The sequence below is a fragment of the Jaculus jaculus genome, chromosome 3 (assembly GCF_020740685.1).
Source record: "Jaculus jaculus isolate mJacJac1 chromosome 3, mJacJac1.mat.Y.cur, whole genome shotgun sequence".
NCBI classification, from domain to species: Eukaryota; Metazoa; Chordata; class Mammalia; order Rodentia; family Dipodidae; genus Jaculus; species Jaculus jaculus.
Window position 1 is genome coordinate 150,811,241 of NC_059104.1, and position 19,249 is coordinate 150,830,489.

Consider the following 19,249-nt stretch of genomic DNA (forward strand, 5'->3'; position numbering starts at 1 on the left):
ATCCCTGAACCCACTCCAGCCAGGGCCTGAGGAAGACAGTGGGTCAAGGTAGAACCAAAATCTTTGACTATTTAACTGTCCTCCTTCCTTTAGAGCCTCCAGTGAGTTAAGCTCCTTATGTCCCCAATACATACTCTCCGCCCTGTACGTGTTCTGTGATCTCTCTCCACTAAGCTTGGATTGTAACTGGCAGCCCATTGCTCCTCCACCAAGGAGCTAAGACTTGAAGGGACTAGGCTAACAGTGGCAGCCACCCATTCTATGGGCTTTATGGCTATCTGAGGGGAGGAGAGTCCTGGGGGTCCCTCTTTACCTTAGTGGCTGGCTCTGGTTCTGGCCTTGTCCAGTCTCTGGGCAAAGTCCTTCCAGAGATGCTTCTTGGGCTGTGTCTTCCTCAGGAGCCTGCAGCCATCGTAGTTCCTCAGGCTTCAGGGCCTGGTACCAGGGTGGGGGCCCACCTTCCGGGCCTAGCACAGGACTGGCAGCCTCCTGATCGGCCCCTCTCGCCCCTGGCCTCACCATGGCCCCTGGGAGTTGTAGGAATCGCTGCATTGGGCATCAGGTCCAGCTCTGGGAGAGGACTGAGCTTGCCAGTGAGCTGTGACTGCCTGTCATTGTCACCAGATGACCCGCCCCGAAACTCAGTAACCAGACACTGCCCAGGAAAGAGGCTCTGGTTTCTTCCTCAGAGACAAGGCCACAGGAGGGACAAGGTAGGGACTAGGCTGGAAGACTAAGCCCACCCTAGTTTCTGGGCAGGAGACAAGGGAGGAATGGCTGTTTCTCCTCCAATACAATAGCTACAAGCAGACCCTAGGTTTTTTCAGAACTGCTTCTCCCCAGAAATCTCACACATTCTCACTCATTTAGCTCAGTCTTTTAATCCTCACAGGCCCTTCCTGAGTAAGTTTGTGATAATTAAACTTTTATTTATTTTTTTAAGGTAGGCTCTTGCTCTAGCCCAGACTGATCTGGAATTCACTATACAGTCTCAGGGTGGCCTCAAACTCAGCGATCCTCCTACCTCTGCCTCCTGAGTGCTGGAATTAAAAGAGTGTGCCACCATGCCCAGATGCCCAACTGTGATAGTTAATCTTGATTGTCAATTTGATGGGATCTAGAGTCACCTAGGAATAAACCTCTGAGCTTGCCTGTGAGGGAGTTTAGGTGGGAAGACCACCCTAAGTGTGGGTGGCACTATTTCATGGGCAAAGGTCCTGGACTGAATGAAAAAGAGAAAGCAAGTGGAGCACTTGCATTCATCCCTCTGCCTCAAGACTGCAGATGCAATAAGACCATCTCCTTGTGCACCTGCTGCGGGACATCTCCCATCTTGATGGACTCTCCGCTCAAACTGTGAGTCCAACAAACCTTCCTTCAGTTGCTTTTATCAGGTACTTGATGGCAGCAGTAAGAAAAGTAACTAATAAGGCTGGAGAAATGGCTTAGCTGTTAAGGTGGTTGCCTGCAAAGCCAAAGGACCCAGGTTCATTTCCCCAGGGCCCATGTAAGCCAGATGCACAAGGTAGCGCATGGCATGTGTCTGGAGTTCGTGTGCAGCAGCTAGAGGTCCTGGTGCACCCCGCTCCCTTCTCTCTCTCTCAAATAAATAAATAAAAAGCAAAAGTAACTAATGCATATTTCCTTGATGACTTCCTTTCCGTCAGCTTTCTCGGACCTGTCTCCTCCCTGCCAGGCCCAGTCCACCCTTCCACAGCTCTCACATTCTTGGCCCTTCTGTCCCATTCCATGCCAAGTAGAATGAGAAGTTGACTTTGTCAGCCAGTTGTCTCAAATTTATTTTCTTGCTTGACTTGACCTTAATGGGTATTGATAAACTGTCTACTCTTTCCCTGAAATTGCTGCTTTTTTTTTTTTTTTTTTTTTTTGAGACAGGGTCTGGTCTTGAGCTCACTATATAGCTCAGGCAAGTCTTGAACTAATAACAATGCTCCTGCCTTAGTCTTGAGCCCTGGGATTATAAGTATGAGCTACAATACCTGAATGCATTTTATTTTCTTCCTGCCTTGTGGTTCATTTTTTTAAATATTTTATTTTTATTTATTTATTTGAGAGGGAAAGAGAAAGAGGTTGGGGAGAGAGAGAATATATGGGCATGCCAGGGTTTACAGCTGCTGCAAAGGAACTCCAAATGCACGAGCCACCTTGTGCATCTGGCTTATGTGGGTCCTGGGGAATCAAACCTGGGACCTTTGGCTTTGCAGGCAAGCACTTTAACCATTAAGCAATCTCTCCAGCCCTAGGTTCATTTTTTTTTCTCAGTCCTTAAAACAGTCCTGCTCTCCTCTGGTCAGCCCTAATGGTGGTTAGGGTCAGACTGGGTCCTGTTACCTTTTTGCCTTCTGTGCCTTTAATTAAAACATATGAGAACAATCTCCTCATCTCTCTAACCATAACCCTGGAACCTAAATCCTAACATTCAGCTAGATGCTAGACTTGAACAGTTTTCAGAGTCTACCATCCCAGCATGTTCAAAGTAGAGATTGCCATTAGTTTCTACAAATTGCTTGTAACATTTTTACTTCTAGTTGTACTAAATAGAGCCATTTATACGTTGCAGGAGCCAGAACCCTGAGTACCATCCTCAACTTCTCCTAGTCACTCTTTCTTACCCTTCCTCCCATATCAAATCATAAATCATGCTTCTACCTAAGTAGTCCTTAAGTCCTCATCTCCTGCCCTAATCTAGGCCAAGACTTCTTAAACTTTCCATTTATCACTCCTTTCTACTCAAGAAATTTTTATATGACTCCAGGTATATAGGTATATAAAATAGGTATTCAAATCAACCATTAGCTAATAATAAATCATAAAGAAAATTATTTTAAAATAACTTTTTTGAAAAAAAAATAACTTTTTTGTGGTTTTTTCAAGGTAGGGTCTCACTCTAGCTCAGGCTAACCTGGCACTCACTGTGTAGTCCCAGGCTGGTCTTTAACAGTGATCCTCCTACCTCTGCCTATAAGATATAAGAGGGGCTTACTGGTGGGCAAGGCCCTCTTAGCTGTTCATCTCTCCTGCCACCTGAAACTCAAGATCCCTGATTCTGGTAAGCCCTCTCCCATCTCAGCCCTTGGGGGGCTTCTTTTCATTAACTCTCTTGTTAGCTATGGGGCCCTTTCTAACTGACCTTATCTTTTCTCCTAATGTGAAATGAGAAAGGCTTATATCCTTTTGCTCTACCTCCTGTGTGTGTGTGTGTGTGTGTGTTTTCCTTTAAGCTCTTGCCCTTTTTTTATTTCCCTAGAAATCTTCACCATTCCAGCCTTTCCCTAGGTACCAATTTTCTCAAAGAAATCTTATAATTTAACCTTTTCAGAATCTGTTTCCTCAATTCTTTGTTGTAATGGACAAGGATCTAAAGTTTGAGATTCTTGAGCCAGGGAAAGAATTTCCCTGTTGCCTGGAATCCCATTATAAACCCACATAAAAATCTGGGTTTGGCACTCGGGAGGCAGAGGTTGGAGAGGATCGCCGTGAGTTCGAGGCCACCCTGAGAATACAGAGTAAATTCCAGGTCAGCCTGGACTACAGTGAAACCCTACCTCAAGAAAACAAACAAACAAACAAAAATCTGGGTTTGGCCACACACATCTATAACTCCGCTAACTGATAGAGTTGAGGGAGAGACCTTGTCTTAAACAATGTGTGGATTGGTAAGAGAAGGAAACTGATATTCTCCTCTGGCCTCCACATGCATATGCATGGGCATGCACATCTGTACACACATGCATATACCACACATCAAACACACACCACATATATACTCTACACACATGCACACACACAGTTACAGTTACCTTCTCATTGCTGGGACAAAACACCCAACCAGAAGTAGCTTATGGGAAGGATTTATTTCACCTTATAGTCTTAAGGGGAAGTTTCATCAGGGGGGAAAGCATAGAAGGCCTGAACAGGAAGCCTGGGTCACATCTCCACATCAGTGGGAAGGAAGGAGTCTAAGCAAGCTAGCTCCAAACAACCAGTAGGCTGGACTAATACACCTCAAGGTCCACCCTCAGTGACATTCCTCCTCCAGCAGGACTCTGCCTCCTTCCCAAATTGCCATGATCTGGAGACCAAGCATTCAAAACACATGATCCTGGGGCTGAAGAGATGGCTTAAAGGTTAAGGCACTTGCCTGCAAAGCCAAAGAACCTAGGTTCAATTCCCCAGGACCCATGTAAGCAAGATGCGCAAGATGGTACATGCATCTGGAGTTCGTTTGCAGTGGTTAGAGGCCCCGGCTTGCCCGTTCTCTCTCTCTCGAATAGATAAAAATATTTTTAAGAAACACATGAGCCTATGGGGCACATTTTATTCAAACCATAACACAAACAGAGACACACTCAGCAAGCAGTTAGGTACGCTCCCCACATAAGCATGAGGGCCTGAGACCACCAGATTTTGAATCTCCAGAACTGACATAAAAACAGCTGGATGTGGTCACATGTGTAACCTCAGTCCTGTACGGTGGCATAGTCTGGAGAATCACTGGAGGGAGGGGAAAGAGCAGAAAACTTATGTACAGTTCAAAGCACTATACTTTGTAACACTATAATGTAGGACCTGAACTGACGTTGTTTCAGGCAGTTCATTGGCAGTGCTTGGTGAGTCAGCATGCATGGTGCAGAGTGGGCATGTCATGCTTTTCAGAAGCAAAGCTGCTGTGAAGTTTCAGGACGCAACATTGAGTCAGCTGCTAGGAGCACTTTACACTCATCACACGTTTGTTTTTAGCTAATTTTTGGTCCCTATGCATTCAGACACATTTTTTAAAAGTATTTAATTTGTTTACTTATTTAAGAGTGAGGGCTGGAGAGATGGCTTAGTGGTTAAGCGCTTGCCTGTGAAGCCTAAGGACCCCGTTCGAGGCTCAGTTCCCCAGGTCCCATGTTAGCCAGATGCACAAGGGGCGCACGTGTCTGGAGTTCGTTTGCAGAGGCTGGAAGCCCTGGCGCGCCCATTCTTTCTCTCTCCCTCTATCTGTCTTTCTCTCTGTGTCTGTCGCTCTCAAATAAATAAATAAAAATTTAAAAAAAAAAAGAGTGAGAGAGGCAGATAGAGAGAGAATGGGCATGTCAGGGTCGCTAGCCACTGCAAACAAACTCCAGACTCAGGCGCCACCTGTGCATCTGGTTTATGTGGGTACTGGGGAATTGAACCTGGGTCTTTAGGCTTCACAAGCAAGCGCCTTAAACTGCTAGTCCATCCCTCCAACCCAGAAACATTTTATTGCTGATACATTTTTGTGACTCCCCCACCCCCACATCGAGTTACTAGGACCTTTATGGACTCAGAACCCAAAATTTAAGAAGCTTTGGTAAGGTCATTGTAGCAGACAGATTCAGGTTCGCTGAGATAAACTTCCAGACCAGGCACAGTTATGGAGGAAGGGATTTATTGAAGCTTACAGATCCAGGGGAAGTTCCATAAATGGCAGAAGAAGCTGGCCTGCCTTCACAGGACCAAGCAGAGAGACAGAAGTTCAAGCCCAAAGCCAAAACGCCACACAGCACAGCAGCTTCCAGCTAGGCACACTTTGCATATCTTTAGATTGAAATCTAAAACCCACCACCCCACCTTAAGATCCACCCAGTGACATTGCCTCCAGCTAGGTGGCTGCAGACTACAAACAAATAAGCAACTGAATATATAGGGGGCCATCTATTCTATTCAAAACCACCAGAAGTCCTCAAGTCCTACCAGTTGGCTCCAGTGCCTCTTTCCCCTATCTCTTGGTCAATCAAGCCAGCTCACTTTCAACCTCTTCTCCACCACCCAACCGGTGACCCAAGTAAACTGAAAATCTGGCACCGGCTGACAACCCTCAGCTGCCTCCATGCTCATTTCTGGTCACTAGTGTGACCTGTACAATGATTGTGATCACACAGTTCTATCGCCAACAGCATCTTTGACCTGGCTGTTCTTCGTAATCATACCCCAATCATTATTTTATTTTTTATTTTATTTTTATTTTTCAGAGCAATCAGACAGAAGTCGAATTAGAGCTAGCTAGCAAGCAAGCAAGGAAGAATGCACTCTTCACAGCAGGCCAAGAGCAGCAGCAGTGGCCCACACTTCAATCTCTGTGCAAGCAGCCTTCCTCCCTGTAGGCAACAGCCCCACACTTTGCTCCCCCACCTCTTACACTGAATCGTCACTGACTGCTTCACCTGTGCTCCCCTCTGGAGCAATGTGAGAGCAAGGACAGTCACCTCCTGCTCTACGGCTCTATTGTGTGACTATCGCAGGCCCCGACACAGTAGTCCTTTCTAACAAATGCTTGTTGCTGAATTTATGAACGAATGAACGAGTCCAAGGTGAGGGTGCTGAAGAACCATATCCAAGTAAGGTTGACTCACAGGGCAGTGGGGGGGGGGAATGAATTTGTTGGCAAGAGTCAGTGTCTAGTCTACATGCTGGGCGGCCTCCCCGAGGGAGGCCCCAGGCTCAAACTCAAGTTCTTGGACACAGACCACCCCTCCTCCACTTTTTTTTTTTTTTGGGGGGGGGGCGTTTTGGTTTCTCCTGGAAGGCAGGAAAAACACCGGGGCCGGGCAGCCCATCCCCCACACATCCCCGGGGGTCCCCCCAGGCCCGCGCGGCGGTCGGGGCGCTGTCCATGGTGCCGCGCCCCGGCCTTCGCTCACCGTTTGTAGTCGGAGGAGAAGATGCCTCCGCTCGCCGGGTCGTGGCCATACTCGGGCTCCCCGGGGCCGGCCGAACCGCCCTTGTCTTCGCTGTAGGCCGGAGCCACCGACATGGGGAGGAGCTGCGCCGGGGAGCGGAGGGCCACCGAGGAAAGGCGTGCGGGCCCGGCGCTGCGGCACGGCAATCTGCGCGGCGGCGGCGGCGGCTGCGCGCGGGCTCGGCCGTCAATCAGAGCCGCTAGCCGAGGTTCTTAAAGGAGCCGGCGCCTGCGGAGAGCGGCGGCCGGGGCCGGGGAGGGGCGACCGCGATGCCCCGCCCCCGCGCCCTCGGCATTTCCCCCTCCCCCTCCCACACCAGCCGAGCGGCTGCTAGCCTGAGGATGGAACGCCCGTCATCCCCACCACGGACTCCCTCCTGGGCACCCACCCCCCACCGATCTGTAGGGGCGGCTCCCACACTCCTGCAGTGGAGGGAGCAGGGTGCTGAAAAGCAGGCTGCACCCGCAGGCACACGACCTCCGGGGAGGGTCCACAGAGCTAGAACACTCCCACTCCGGAGGGTGCCTTTCCTACTTCCTTTTCTACACAATCTGAGGCCTGCCTGTTAAGTAGACATCATGTCGGAGGACCTAGAATTGGCCTGGGAGCACTGGGGAACCCTTAGAAGGCAGCCTGGGGGGTGGGGTGGGGGGTTAGAGAGATGGAAGATGGAGTAGAGAGAACAACGAACATTCTAATGATATTTTGGAAGTACTTTAATGGTGCTTTCTGAAATCCCATCTGGCCCATCTAAGAGGGCTCAAGGTCACATTTGGTACAGGGTTTGGTCCACGTCCATTGACACCTAGGAAGGGAGAAGGAACAGACTAGGTTAGGGTCTGGTGTAACCACCCGGTCTCCTGGATCATGTGATCCAAGGAAGGGTCTGGGATCAGAAAGGAGGGAGTCATGCTGGGGACAGTGAGCTTGCAGCTACCCTGGCCAGGTGTTGGGCATCGGGTTGGCTGTCTGTGGTCGCTTGGGTGAGCTTAGAGAATGGAAGAGTTCCTGAGAGCTGAGTCTTGACCTGTAGATTAGGATCTAATTGGAATTGGAGAGCTGGTTGAAAATGAGTGGGGCCCAGAGAGGTGTAGTTTGGCCCCCACAAGTTTCTCTTGTGAGAAAGGGAAATGATGTGGCTGGACCAGCGTGGGAAGTCTGGAATCGCGCCTGGCTTGAAGATTGGCAGATTGAAATGACTAGGACCTGTGAATTTGGGCCTGAGTACGACGTGGGCCCAAAAGGGTTTCAACAAGTCATGCAAACCTGCTTAGTTCTAGGGCCTTTGGGGCTGCCAAAGAAGACCTTGAGTTTGGAGGAAGGTGGCTTAAGTAGGGAGGGCAGGAGCGCGTTTGAATAGGAGCGTTTTGCTCTGGGCAGCCCTCACCGAATCTATGCCCAGCAGGTGCAGAGCGAAGTGCACGCAGTTGCTGCGCACCGGGTGGTAGAGAGGCGGATCGGCGTCCATCGCTTCTCGTACGCGCCGCGCCAGGACAGTGGGGTCGACGCCGCCTCGCCGGCGCAGCACGCGCCAGAGGGGGCGCGAGCGCTGCAGCGAGCGCTGGCTCTGTTTGGATACCACGCCTTCCAAGGGCTTCAGAAACATTTGCGGTCCGTGATGGCCTGGAACCTTGCCTGTGGTGTGTGGGGTGGGGTGAGGGTCGCCGACAGGACACAAATCAGAGCCAGCTGAGTGAGGGCCTGTGCCCAGTTAACCCCACACCCGTAATTCCTCAGCTCCAAGTGTCCACCCCTCCATCCTCGAGGACCTGCACCTCCAACCCAGGACTACATTCGCTCGTGGGTGAGGCAAGTTGGCCTGGGCAAGCTTCATTCGCTCACCCTCAAAGTGGATGATCTCGCCATCGCCGCAGTAAACGCCCACGTGGGCCCCACACCACTTTGCTTGGGGGGACAGTAACTTGAAGAGGAAGAGGTCTCCGGGCTTGGGCTCATCTGCTTCCAACTCCACCACCTCAAAGTTCTGAGCCAGGTACACTTCGGAGAGGAAGAAATTAAGGGTACTGGCTGCCCCCTGAATGACCTAGGAGGAGAATGGGAGCGGATGGCAGAGTTGTGTGCACGAGTCAGAATAGAGGCCACTGACCAGAAAGCAGAAGACCCGGCTCAGGGCTGCATCTCAGGCAGAATGACTTTACTGCTCCATATGTACCCCCTCCCTGTCCTTAAGGGATTCGGAAGCCTTAAAGTCACAGATATACTCAGCCCTGAGCCACTCTTGAGGACCCCATAGTGTCCAGCAGTTGGAACCTTCTCCCCACGTATAGTTAGCTTCTCATCTCAAAATCCAGTCATTCTTTTCTCTTCCCCTCTCCCTGCTCCAAGATCTCCTTTCTCAGCAGGCTTAGAAGCAACACAGAGCTCTGGGTGTGTGCTGGTACCTTGTTTGAGCAGTAGACCTGAAGAAATAGAAAAGCCTGGGTGAGATCTGGACCCAGGGCAGGCCCTTCCCAAGTCCAACTTCGTCAGCAATGCACAGTTCTGTTGTATAGGAAGACTATCCCTATTTTGGGATAAGGAGATTGAGATTCATCTAACTTTTCCAGGAGCTCAAGGCTAAGGAGTTCTACCTGACTCTACCCTGTGCCCCTTGTACTAAACATCAGTCATGTGTTTTTCCTGTACTCAGAAGTGCAAAAGCTAGTTTAAGTTTCTCCCGTCTTTACTGGAACAAGGTTTAGGGTATTTGGATCCCATTGCCTATAGTATGTTTAAGCTTTTGGTCTCACAGCCTGGAGAAAAAGGCATGGTAGGGCCTATTGAGGCACTGATAAAGGACTTGGGAGCAGCAAGTGACCCACTAAACCAGGTCTCTAGGCATATTTGTGGCAAAGAGAGAAGGTGGACTCCAGCAGTCGTGACGTAGGTGGGAAGAGCTGAGATACAGATAGAAATGAGGAGATGCCCAAGACCACATTGTGGAATGACAGCCACTGTGTAGCTTTCTGTGTTTTCCTCTTTTTTAATTTTTTTTTTTTTTTTTTTTGAGGTAGAGAGATAGGGTCTTGCTCTAGTCCAGGCCGACCTGGAATTCACTATGTGGTCTCAAACTCACAGTGATCTTCCTACCTCTGCCTCCCTGAGTTCTGGGACTAAAGGTGTGAGCCACCACACCCAGCCTCATTTTCATTTTGTTTGTTTGTTGTTTGAGACAGGATCTTGCTAGGTAGCTCAGGTTTGAATTTGTGATTCTCCTGTGTTGGCATCCCAAGGACTGCGCTTTTTTATTTTTTATTTTTTGAGGTAGGATCTCACTCTGGCCCAGGCTGACCTGGAACTCTCATTGGTCCTCCTACCTCTGCTTCTTGAGTGCTGGGATTAAAGGGCATGTGCCACTATACCTCACTTGTCTCTCAATCTTGATTCATTCTCCTTTTCCCTCCTAATCCCTAGTCCATAATATTCTCTGCTTATTGCTGACTGAGTTTGATTATTTTATTTTTATTTATTTACTTGAGAGAGAGGCAGAAGGGGGGAGGGAATAGGCATGCCAGGGCCTCTAGCCACTGCAAATGAACTTCAGATGCTTGTACCACCTTGTGTGTTTGGCTTACATGGGTCCTGGGGAATCGAAGTGCTTTACCTGCTAAGCCATCTCCCCAGTCCTGAGTTTGATTTTTTGACTGGATACTATGGAAGACTTGGGTGACCATCTCATACTAGCCTGTCTAAGACTTTACTTTTTTAGTTTTTCAAGGTAGGGTCTCACTGTAGCTCAGGCTGACCTGGAATTCACTATGTAGTCTCAGGGTGTCCTCAAACTCATGGCAATCCAACTACCTCTGCCTCCCAAGAACTGGGATTAAGGGCATGCGCCACCACACCCGACTAAACTTTACATGTTTTAAAATTGAAAGACATGCATCTCCAGAAACCAGGAAAAGTTGAAAAGTTGGTCACCCTAGGCCCACTTTACACATCTTACATCCTCATTAGACCACAGAGAGATCACCATCATGAACAGCCCTTTGATCTTGGGTCATGCTCTCTACCATCCATCAGGTAGGAAAGGCACCTTACTTCCTGCTTCCCTCTTGTCCCATACCCACTGAGTCAAGCAGAAGTCACATCTCTGGAAGAGAGTTAACAATCCTCCTGGCCCCTGTTGAGGCAGCAGGCACCCAGGCTGCGGAGGAGGTAAGATGAGCCGAAGGACTTCTACTCCAATTACCTGGGAAGTGAAGCTCATCTAGGGAGAGAAAAACCTGTCATCACCACGTGGCCCTCCCCCAGCCTGCCACTGTGTGTTGGGACAAGGTTGTGCCCGTAAGTCTGCACTAGATTGCTAGTCACGGACTGAGAGACCTAGTCATGGCTCCATCACCTCTCTATATGGGACATCAAAAAGTTCTGGGGCTGGGGGAGATGACTCAGTGGTTAAAGGTGCTTGCTTGCAAAGCTGAATGACCCTGGTTTGATTCCCTACTACCCACATGAAGCCAGATGCAAGAAGTGGTACACGTATGTAGAGTTCATTTGCAGCTGCAAGAAGCCCTGGCATGTCCTTTCCCTCTCCCACCCTCTCTCTCCTCACAAATAAATAAAACTTTTTAGCAAGTTGGTTCCTCCCTCAAGGCCTCCACTTCCCCGTCTGTGCATTGGAGGCAGTAGGGTTGAGCACCACACAACGACTGTGCTGTACTGAGAGCTCTTTGTGAGCTGGAGAAGGCAAGAGGGCAGCCTGGGTCTGGCTGGCTCCTGAGCATGCAGATTTGGATGCCAAGAGGAGGGGTTGGGAAGGACACATCTTTCTCAGTTCAGAGGAGAAGAACAATGGGTCTCCAGAGGCTGATGGCCTCCCTGTGACCCCTGCCCCACAGCTCAAAGGGAATCACTCAGATGGAAAGGCCCAGACTCTTCCTGGGAAAGTACCCGTGATGGCTGAGGCACTTTGACTACTGTCAGCTGGGCCCCTGGCTTTGAGTCGGGGTCTGGGTGACAAGATGCCCCTTTAGATGTGGATCCAGGCCCACAGGTGGTGGTGCTCCAACTATAATCACAATTGCTAAAAGCTAAGCTCTGTTAGCCCTCCAACATCACGGAGACACCGTTGTCGCCACTGCAAATGAACTCCAGATGCATGCATCACTCTGTTCACCTGGCTTTACTGAGGAATCAAGCCTGGGTCCTTAGGCTATGTAGGCAAGTGCCTTAACCGCTAAGCCATCTCTCCAGTCCAATCATTATAGATGGGGGAAGCAAGCTTGGGGAGGTTGCTAAGATGGCAACTAGGAAGTGGAAGAACAAAGTTTCAAGTATGGCGGTTTAGCTCTAGCTCCTGGGTCCTTAACCACGGTATAGGACTGTATTTCACATGCTGCTGTCATTTGGGGATCCCCTCCCCCAGACCCAGCCATCAGGAAGTACCAGCTCTGCTTTCTTTCTGACTGGAAGAAGGGGCCACCTTTCCATTTGGCTTTTATTTAGACATGCTAAGAAGCAACACCCTGAAGCCATGGACACCCACAGAACAGAGCAAACCAAACCTAGGGAACAGGGCCTAACAACAGTACCCACCCCACTGGGGATCCTTGCTCAGGGACCTGTGCCCTCCCTCCTCTCACACTGGCTATGGCTGTCAGGAGAAGAAAGCAGTGGGTGGGGGGAGGGAGAAACCCCTGTGACTTGATTTTGAGCCTGCCGCACCCCCACCAGCCACCTTCAGCCAGAACAAGGTTGGAGTCCTCTACTGGTGCAGAGGAAGCAGCCCGCCGGCTGGGCCCTTCCTTCTTCCCCTAGTCCTTCAGTCCCTTTTCCTTCTCACCCCATGATCCCACCTGAATCTGCCACCCTCTCCCCCCAAGCCCAAGCAGCTTACCTTGTAATGACCACACTCCACACCTGGTAAGATGATCGTCCTCTGTGGCCAAAGCAAAGAACAAATCACTCATGGCTCTGGCATATAAAAGGCCAAGCAGGAAGTCCTGAGGACTTATATTGAGCATCACTGCCCAAGCCAGTCTGACAGCAGTAGCAGCAAAAGAGTTCACTCCCTCCTCTTGTAGCCCTAGGGACAGGCAAGAAGCCAGGGCCTGAAGCTGGGGTCCACGTGGGTTAAATGGAGCCCTCTCCCCCCTTCTCCAAGTGTCTGGCGCTATTCTAGCCCTGCCATTTGTACTTGCTCTCAACACCAGCTCAGTGCCTTTCACTAGTGCCTGGCATTCTCCTGTGATCAGAAAACAAGAGTGGGAATCCAATCCCTGTGAATGTGTTGAGGTTTACTTCATGCTCTGTACTGGCGGACATACTTTACACGCGAGCAAACGCGGTAGTTTGCACTCAGGACCTGGATGAGGTCAAGGTGGGTGGCACCTTGACTGCATTGGCTTTAGTTTTTATGCAGCTTCCTGTCAGTTAAGAGAAGAGTATTAAAACTTCCAACTATAGTTGTGGACTTGTCTATTTCTCCCTTTAATGCCATCAAATTTTGCTCAGTGGATTTTGAAACTCTTTTATATGTAGAAATATTTTATGACTGTCATATCTTTCTGATGACATTTTCTCATGAATGTTCCTCCTCTCTGCCAATGCTTGCTTTGAAGTCTTACTAATTGCAACTATATCTTTTTCATTCATTTACTTTCTTTATTACACTTTACTTCCAATCTGTTTAAGTCTTTATAATTGGCTTTGAGATGGGACCTCACTTCCTAGGCTAGTCTAGAACCCATGGGCTCAAATGATCCTCCTACCTCAGCCTCTTGAGAATCTGGGATTATAGGTATATAACACAGCACAAGGCTTTATACCATTGTATTTAAAGGACATTTCTTGTAATAAAATGTAGTTTAATCTTGCTTTCTAACTTTTTTGAGGTCTCACCTTAGCCCATGCTTACCAGGAACTCATTCTGTAGTCCAGGCAAAACATTGTTATGTGTTGCTTAAAACAGTCCTATTTGTTTTAGAGAGAAGGAAAAAAAGTCTTTTGCATTTACCCAGATACTTAATTATTTCTGGTCCTCTTTTGGCACTTTTGAAACTCTGATACTGTTTTCTTATAGAATAAAAATTCCTTTCAGCATTTCATGTGGTACAAACCCACTGATGATGCATTCTCAGTTTTCTTTTTATCTGAAAACACTTTTCTTTTCAATCACCCTATCCTGTTGGACATAGAATTCTATTTTAACGTTCTTTTGCTTATGGTCCTTTTGTTGAAGTAGGGTTTCACTCTAGCCCAGGCTGACCTGGAATTCACTATTGTAGTCTCAGAGTGGCCTTGTACTCAGAGCTATCCTTCTACCTCTGCCTCCCAAGTGCTGGGATCAAAGGCATGCACCACCATGCCCAGCTCATGTATTTTGATTTAGCATCATACTTAATCCCCAGCTTGTAGAGCCTTAGGGAGGCCGAGCCTGGCTGGAGAAGGTATGCCACTGGGGGTGGGCCTCGAAGTTCATTAGTCCACTTCCACTGAGTATTCAGAGCTCACACTTGATACCTCCTCCATGTTGATAGATGATGTGACGCTCACCTGCTTGTCCCTGCCATGTCATTATGAAGCTTGCCCTCAAAACTAAGCCAGAAACAAAACTTTTCTTTCCATAAACTGTTTCTGGTTGTTCTATTGTTTTGTCCCAGCAGTGAGAAGGTGATTGCTATAGTAGTGTAGCATGTAGAGTCAACAGCTGAGTAAGACTGTTAGTGACAATTTTCCCCAGCAGCCTGCATAGCACCTTCTGGCACTATTAAAGCTAGCCAGCAGGGAGGAAGCTTACAGCTTGGTTTCTCTAGGTCTTGAAACCAAATCATGTGGTGACTTCATCAATAGGATTTTACCATCTACTTCTACTGGGAAACCAAGAGCAACAGTAATAGCATATATTGTTTGGCAGGGCTCAGAGGCCTCCTTAACCAACAACTCCTAGAGAAGTGGCCCACCCTGGTATTAAAATTGCCACTTAATAACATGACTTTTGAGGGAGCAAGATCTATGCATATAGAAAGCATCAGGGCTTCTAGCCTGTGCAAATGAATGCCAGATGCATGTGTCACCATGTGCATCTGCCTTACATGGGTACTGGGGAATTGAACCTGGGTCCTTAAGCTTCACAGGCAAGTGCCTTAACCACTAAGCAATCTCTCCAGCCCCTTGAATTATATTTTTTTCCCTCAATTATTATTAACATTTTCCATGATTATAAAAAATACCCCATGTAATGCCCTCCCACTTTCCCCTTTGAAATTCCATTCTCCATCATATCCCCTCCCCATCTCAGTCTCTCTTTTATTTTGTCATGTTTTATTATGTCATGATCTTTTCCTCCTCTTATGATGGTCTTGTGTAAGTAGTGTCAGGCACTATGAGGTCATGGAAATCCAGGCCATTTTATATCTGGAGGGAGCATATTGTAAAGAGTCCTACCCTTCCTTTGGCTCTTACATTCTTTCTGCCACCTCTTCCACATTAGACCCTGAGCCTTGGAAGGTGTGATCGAGATGTTACTCAGTACTCCAGTCACTTCTTTCCAGTGCCATGATACTTTCTGAGTCATCCCAAGGTCACTGCCATCTGAAAAGAGAAGATTCTCTACCCAAAGTGAGAGTAGCGTTAATATAAGGGTATAAATATTAAGAGAAGTGTTTACTGGGCAGTTTGATAAGCATAGTATATAAATTTTTCCAGACATCAGCAGATGTTACACCCCTAGGACTCATGACTACCCCTGTTTTAAGTTTTCAGTATCAGGGATGTATTCCCCCCCATGGAGTGGGCCTCCAGTCCAATTGGAGGGTAGTTGCTTTCCACCATGACAGATGTGCCACTATTGCACCTGTTGGCTCATTTGGGCTGGCTTGCCAATTATAAGGCTTTCACTGCCCACTGTTGAGTATCTTCACTGGTGGTATGTCTTTCTCCCATTGAACTATATGTAGAATGGCTTCTTCCATCTTTCTGTCAGCTGGTCTACATGGAGGAGGTTATCAGCTCAGTTCCAGCAGGATTTCTCAGTGGCCTTGCAGCCCAATTATGTGGAGTCTTCAGCAATAGGGTCTTATCACCAATTCCTGGTGGGAAACCAAGAGCTTTGGTAATGGCCTATAATGTTTTGGGGGCATCCGGGACCTCCCTGGCCAACAACTCCCTGGAGGTATCCCATCCCTGGCACTGAAAATTTTCTAACAGTGATCTATGGCTCCTAAGTGTTCCATTGTCTGAAACCAGAGGATTCCATATGATTTATTTGCATCCTCTTAGATTTTGATTAGCCGTCCCTCCACCTTTCCTTTACTCAATCTCTTCCCCTTACCTCACTTTGGGCCTTTTCACACCCATTAATCTATTCTTCTACTTACATATATACAATACCAACCTATTAAGTACCCTCCTCCCTTCCTTTCACTTCCCTTTATATCTCCTTTTTAGCTTACTGGCTTCTGCTACTGAGCTTTTTCCTTCTCACACAGAAGCCAAATCATCTGTAGCTAGGATCCACATATAAGGGAGAACTTGCAGCGCTTTGCTTTCTGGGCCTGGGTTACCTCACTTAGTACAATCCTTTCCAGATCCATCCATTTTCCTGCAAATTTCATAATTTCATTTTTCTTTACTGCTGAGTGGAACTCCATTGTATAAATGTGCCATGTCTTCATTATCCACTCATCAGTTGAGGGACATCTAGGCTGGTTCCATTTCCCAGCTATTATAAATTGAGCAGCAATAAATATGGTTGAGCATGTACTTCTAAGGAAATGGGATGAGTCCCTAGGATATATGCCTAGGAATGCTATAGCTGGATCATATGGTAGATCAATTTTTAGCTGTCTTAGGAACCTCCACACTGATTTCCACAATGGCTGGACCAGATTGCATTCCCAACAGTGTAGAAGGGTTCCTCTTTTTCTGATATTCTGTCCTCTCCTTTATCCATTCTACTGATGAGATTTTCTACAGAGTTTTTTTTTTAATATTTTTTGTTCATTTTTATTTATTAATTTGAGAGCGACAGACACAGAGAGAAAGACAGATAGAGGGAGAGAGAGAGAATGGGTGAGCCAGGGCTTCCAGCCACTGCAAACGAACTCCAGATGCGTGCGCCCCCTTGTGCATCTGGCTAACGTGGGACCTGGGGAACCGAGCCTCGAACCGGGGTCCTTAGGCTTCACAGGCGAGCGCTTAACTGCTAAGCCATCTCTCCAGCCCCAGAGTTTTTTTTATTTCATTAACTGTGTTCTTCATTGCTAGTAATTCTGACTGATTTTTCTTTATTATTTCTATTCCCTTATTTATGTCTAGTATTGATCTCTTTATTTCATTAAATTGGTGTCCTATGTTTTCTTTGATTCCTTTGATATCCTCTTTGATTTCTTCTTTGACTTCTTTGAACGTATTTATAATCATTCTTTTGAAATCTTTCTCAGGCATTTCCTCTAACTCGTTCTCACTGGAGGTCATTTCTGATGTATTAATACTTTTTGGTGGATTTATATTGTCTTGATTTTTGGTGTTTCTTGTGTTATTATGTATATTTTTGCATCCTAGATTATTTAATGATTGGATTTTCTAGTTACCTGGGTATTATTAGATGTATCAGACAATCTGATGTTGTATAACTTCAGGGTAGGAGCTTAAGGGGTTAGGTGTGGCTGTCAAGACTCTCAGAGTATTTATCCATGAGTAGGAATTATGACAACCAGATCCTCTAACTGTCCCTTAGGGTGTGTGGTGCCCTACTCACACCCTTAATCCTGACAACAAGGAGGTTAAGATTTCTGATCTGTTGAGGGTTCCAAGTCAGCTTGTGACCAGGTGAGACCCTTCCCTGGTGTAATCCCAGTTACCCCTGCTCCTGCTTGGGTCCCACTGTCGGTTCAAGTTGGCATAGCCAGGTCCCTGGACCGCTGCTCTGTTCGCTGGAGCTGGGCACTGGCGGTGGGGGAGGGGAGGCTGCCGATGCTGCTCTAGTTCTCTTGCTGGTCCACGTGTTCTTCGACCTTGTGATCTGCTCCTCCGTTGTTCACTGCCGCTCTCCCTTCACATTTCTTGAGTTTGCGGAGAGCTCTGGTGTGTGAGTGGCAGCTCCCCTCACCTGGCTTTCCTGTGGCTCAAGCCGAGCCTGGGGGCTTTCTGGTGCACTGCCATGATTGGCGGACCTGCTGGTGCTGCTTCTGCTGGCCTGTGCGGGCTCTGGATGCTCTGGATCTCTCCTACTTCTCTGCTGCCATTTCAATATCCTATACACCTCACTTTTTAGTATAAGTGTATATTTTGCTGAGGTTTTTTTTTTTTTTTGGCTTTTCCCCCCTAGGCTGCTTTGGCGTGGTACCTACGCTGCCATCTTAACCAGAAGAAGCTTGAATTGCATTTTTAATCAACTTACAAAGTAGTAGATTTCTTTTCTTTTTTTTTTATTTAATTTTTATTAACATTTTCCATGATTATAAAATATATCCCATGGTAATTCCCTCCCTCCCCACCCCCACACTTTCCCGTTTGAAATTCCATTCTCAATCATATTACCTCCCCATTACAATCATTGTAATTACATATATACAATATCAACCTATTAAGTATCCTCCTCCCTTCCTTTCTCCACCCTTTATGTCTCCTTTTTAACTTACTGGCCTCTGCTACTAAGTATTTTCATTCTCACACAGAAGCCCAGTCATCTGTAGCTAGGATCCCCATATGAGAGAGAACATGTGGCGCTTGGCTTTCTGGGCCTGGGTTACCTGACTTAGTATAATACTTTCCAGGTCCATCCATTTTTCTGCAAATTTCATAACTTCATTTTTCTTTACCGCTGAGTAGAACTCCATTGTATAAATGTACCACATCTTCATTATCCACTCATCTGTTGAGGGACATCTAGGCTGGTTCCATTTCCCAGCTATTATAAATTGAGCAGCAATAAACATGGTTGAGCATGTACTTCTAAGGAAATGAGATGAGTCCTTTGGATATATGCCTAGGAGTGCTATAGCTGGGTCATATGGTAGATCAATCTCTAGCTGCTTTAGGAACCTCCACACTGTTTTCCACAATGGCTGGACCAGATTGCATTCCCACCAGCAGTGCAGAAGGGTTCCTTTTTTTCCACATCCCCGCCAACATTTATGATCATTTGTTTTCATGATGGTGGCCAATCTGACAGGAGTGAGATGGAATCTCAATGTAGTTTTAATCTGCATTTCCCTGATGACTAGTGACGTAGAACATTTTTTTAGGTGCTTATATGCCATTCGTATTTCTTCCTTTGAGAACTCTCTATTTAGCTCCTTAGCCCATTTTTTGATTGGCTTGTTTGATTCCTTATTGGTTACAAAGTAGTAGATTTCTTGATGGCCTTTTCATACATCCTTACTTTTGGTTGACCCTACCCATACCCCACCCCACCCCTCTCTCTCTCTCTCTCTCTCTCTCTCTCTCTCTCTCTCTCTCTCTCTGTGTGTGTGTGTGTGTGTGTGTGTGTGTGTGTGTAGATTCTGTAGATGAGAGAAAGCATATTCTTTGTCCTGTGCTTTTGACCACCTAACTATAGTATTTTATAGAATACGTCTTCTCTGGTAATA

At 47.3% G+C, this 19,249-nt stretch overlaps 1 protein-coding gene across 1 annotated transcript in view; it reads right to left on the reverse strand.

Moving 5' to 3' along the window:
* The window catches only part of Ap3b2 (adaptor related protein complex 3 subunit beta 2), a 36,928-nt gene extending 30,076 nt beyond the window's left edge, over positions 1-6,852 (reverse strand). The window contains exon 1 of the mRNA XM_004658219.3: positions 6,675-6,852. Coding sequence (XP_004658276.1) covers positions 6,675-6,787 — 113 coding nt within the window. The 5' untranslated portion in view covers positions 6,788-6,852. The remainder of the gene's footprint in view (positions 1-6,674) is intronic.
* Between the last annotated feature and the right edge of the window lie 12,397 nt (positions 6,853-19,249).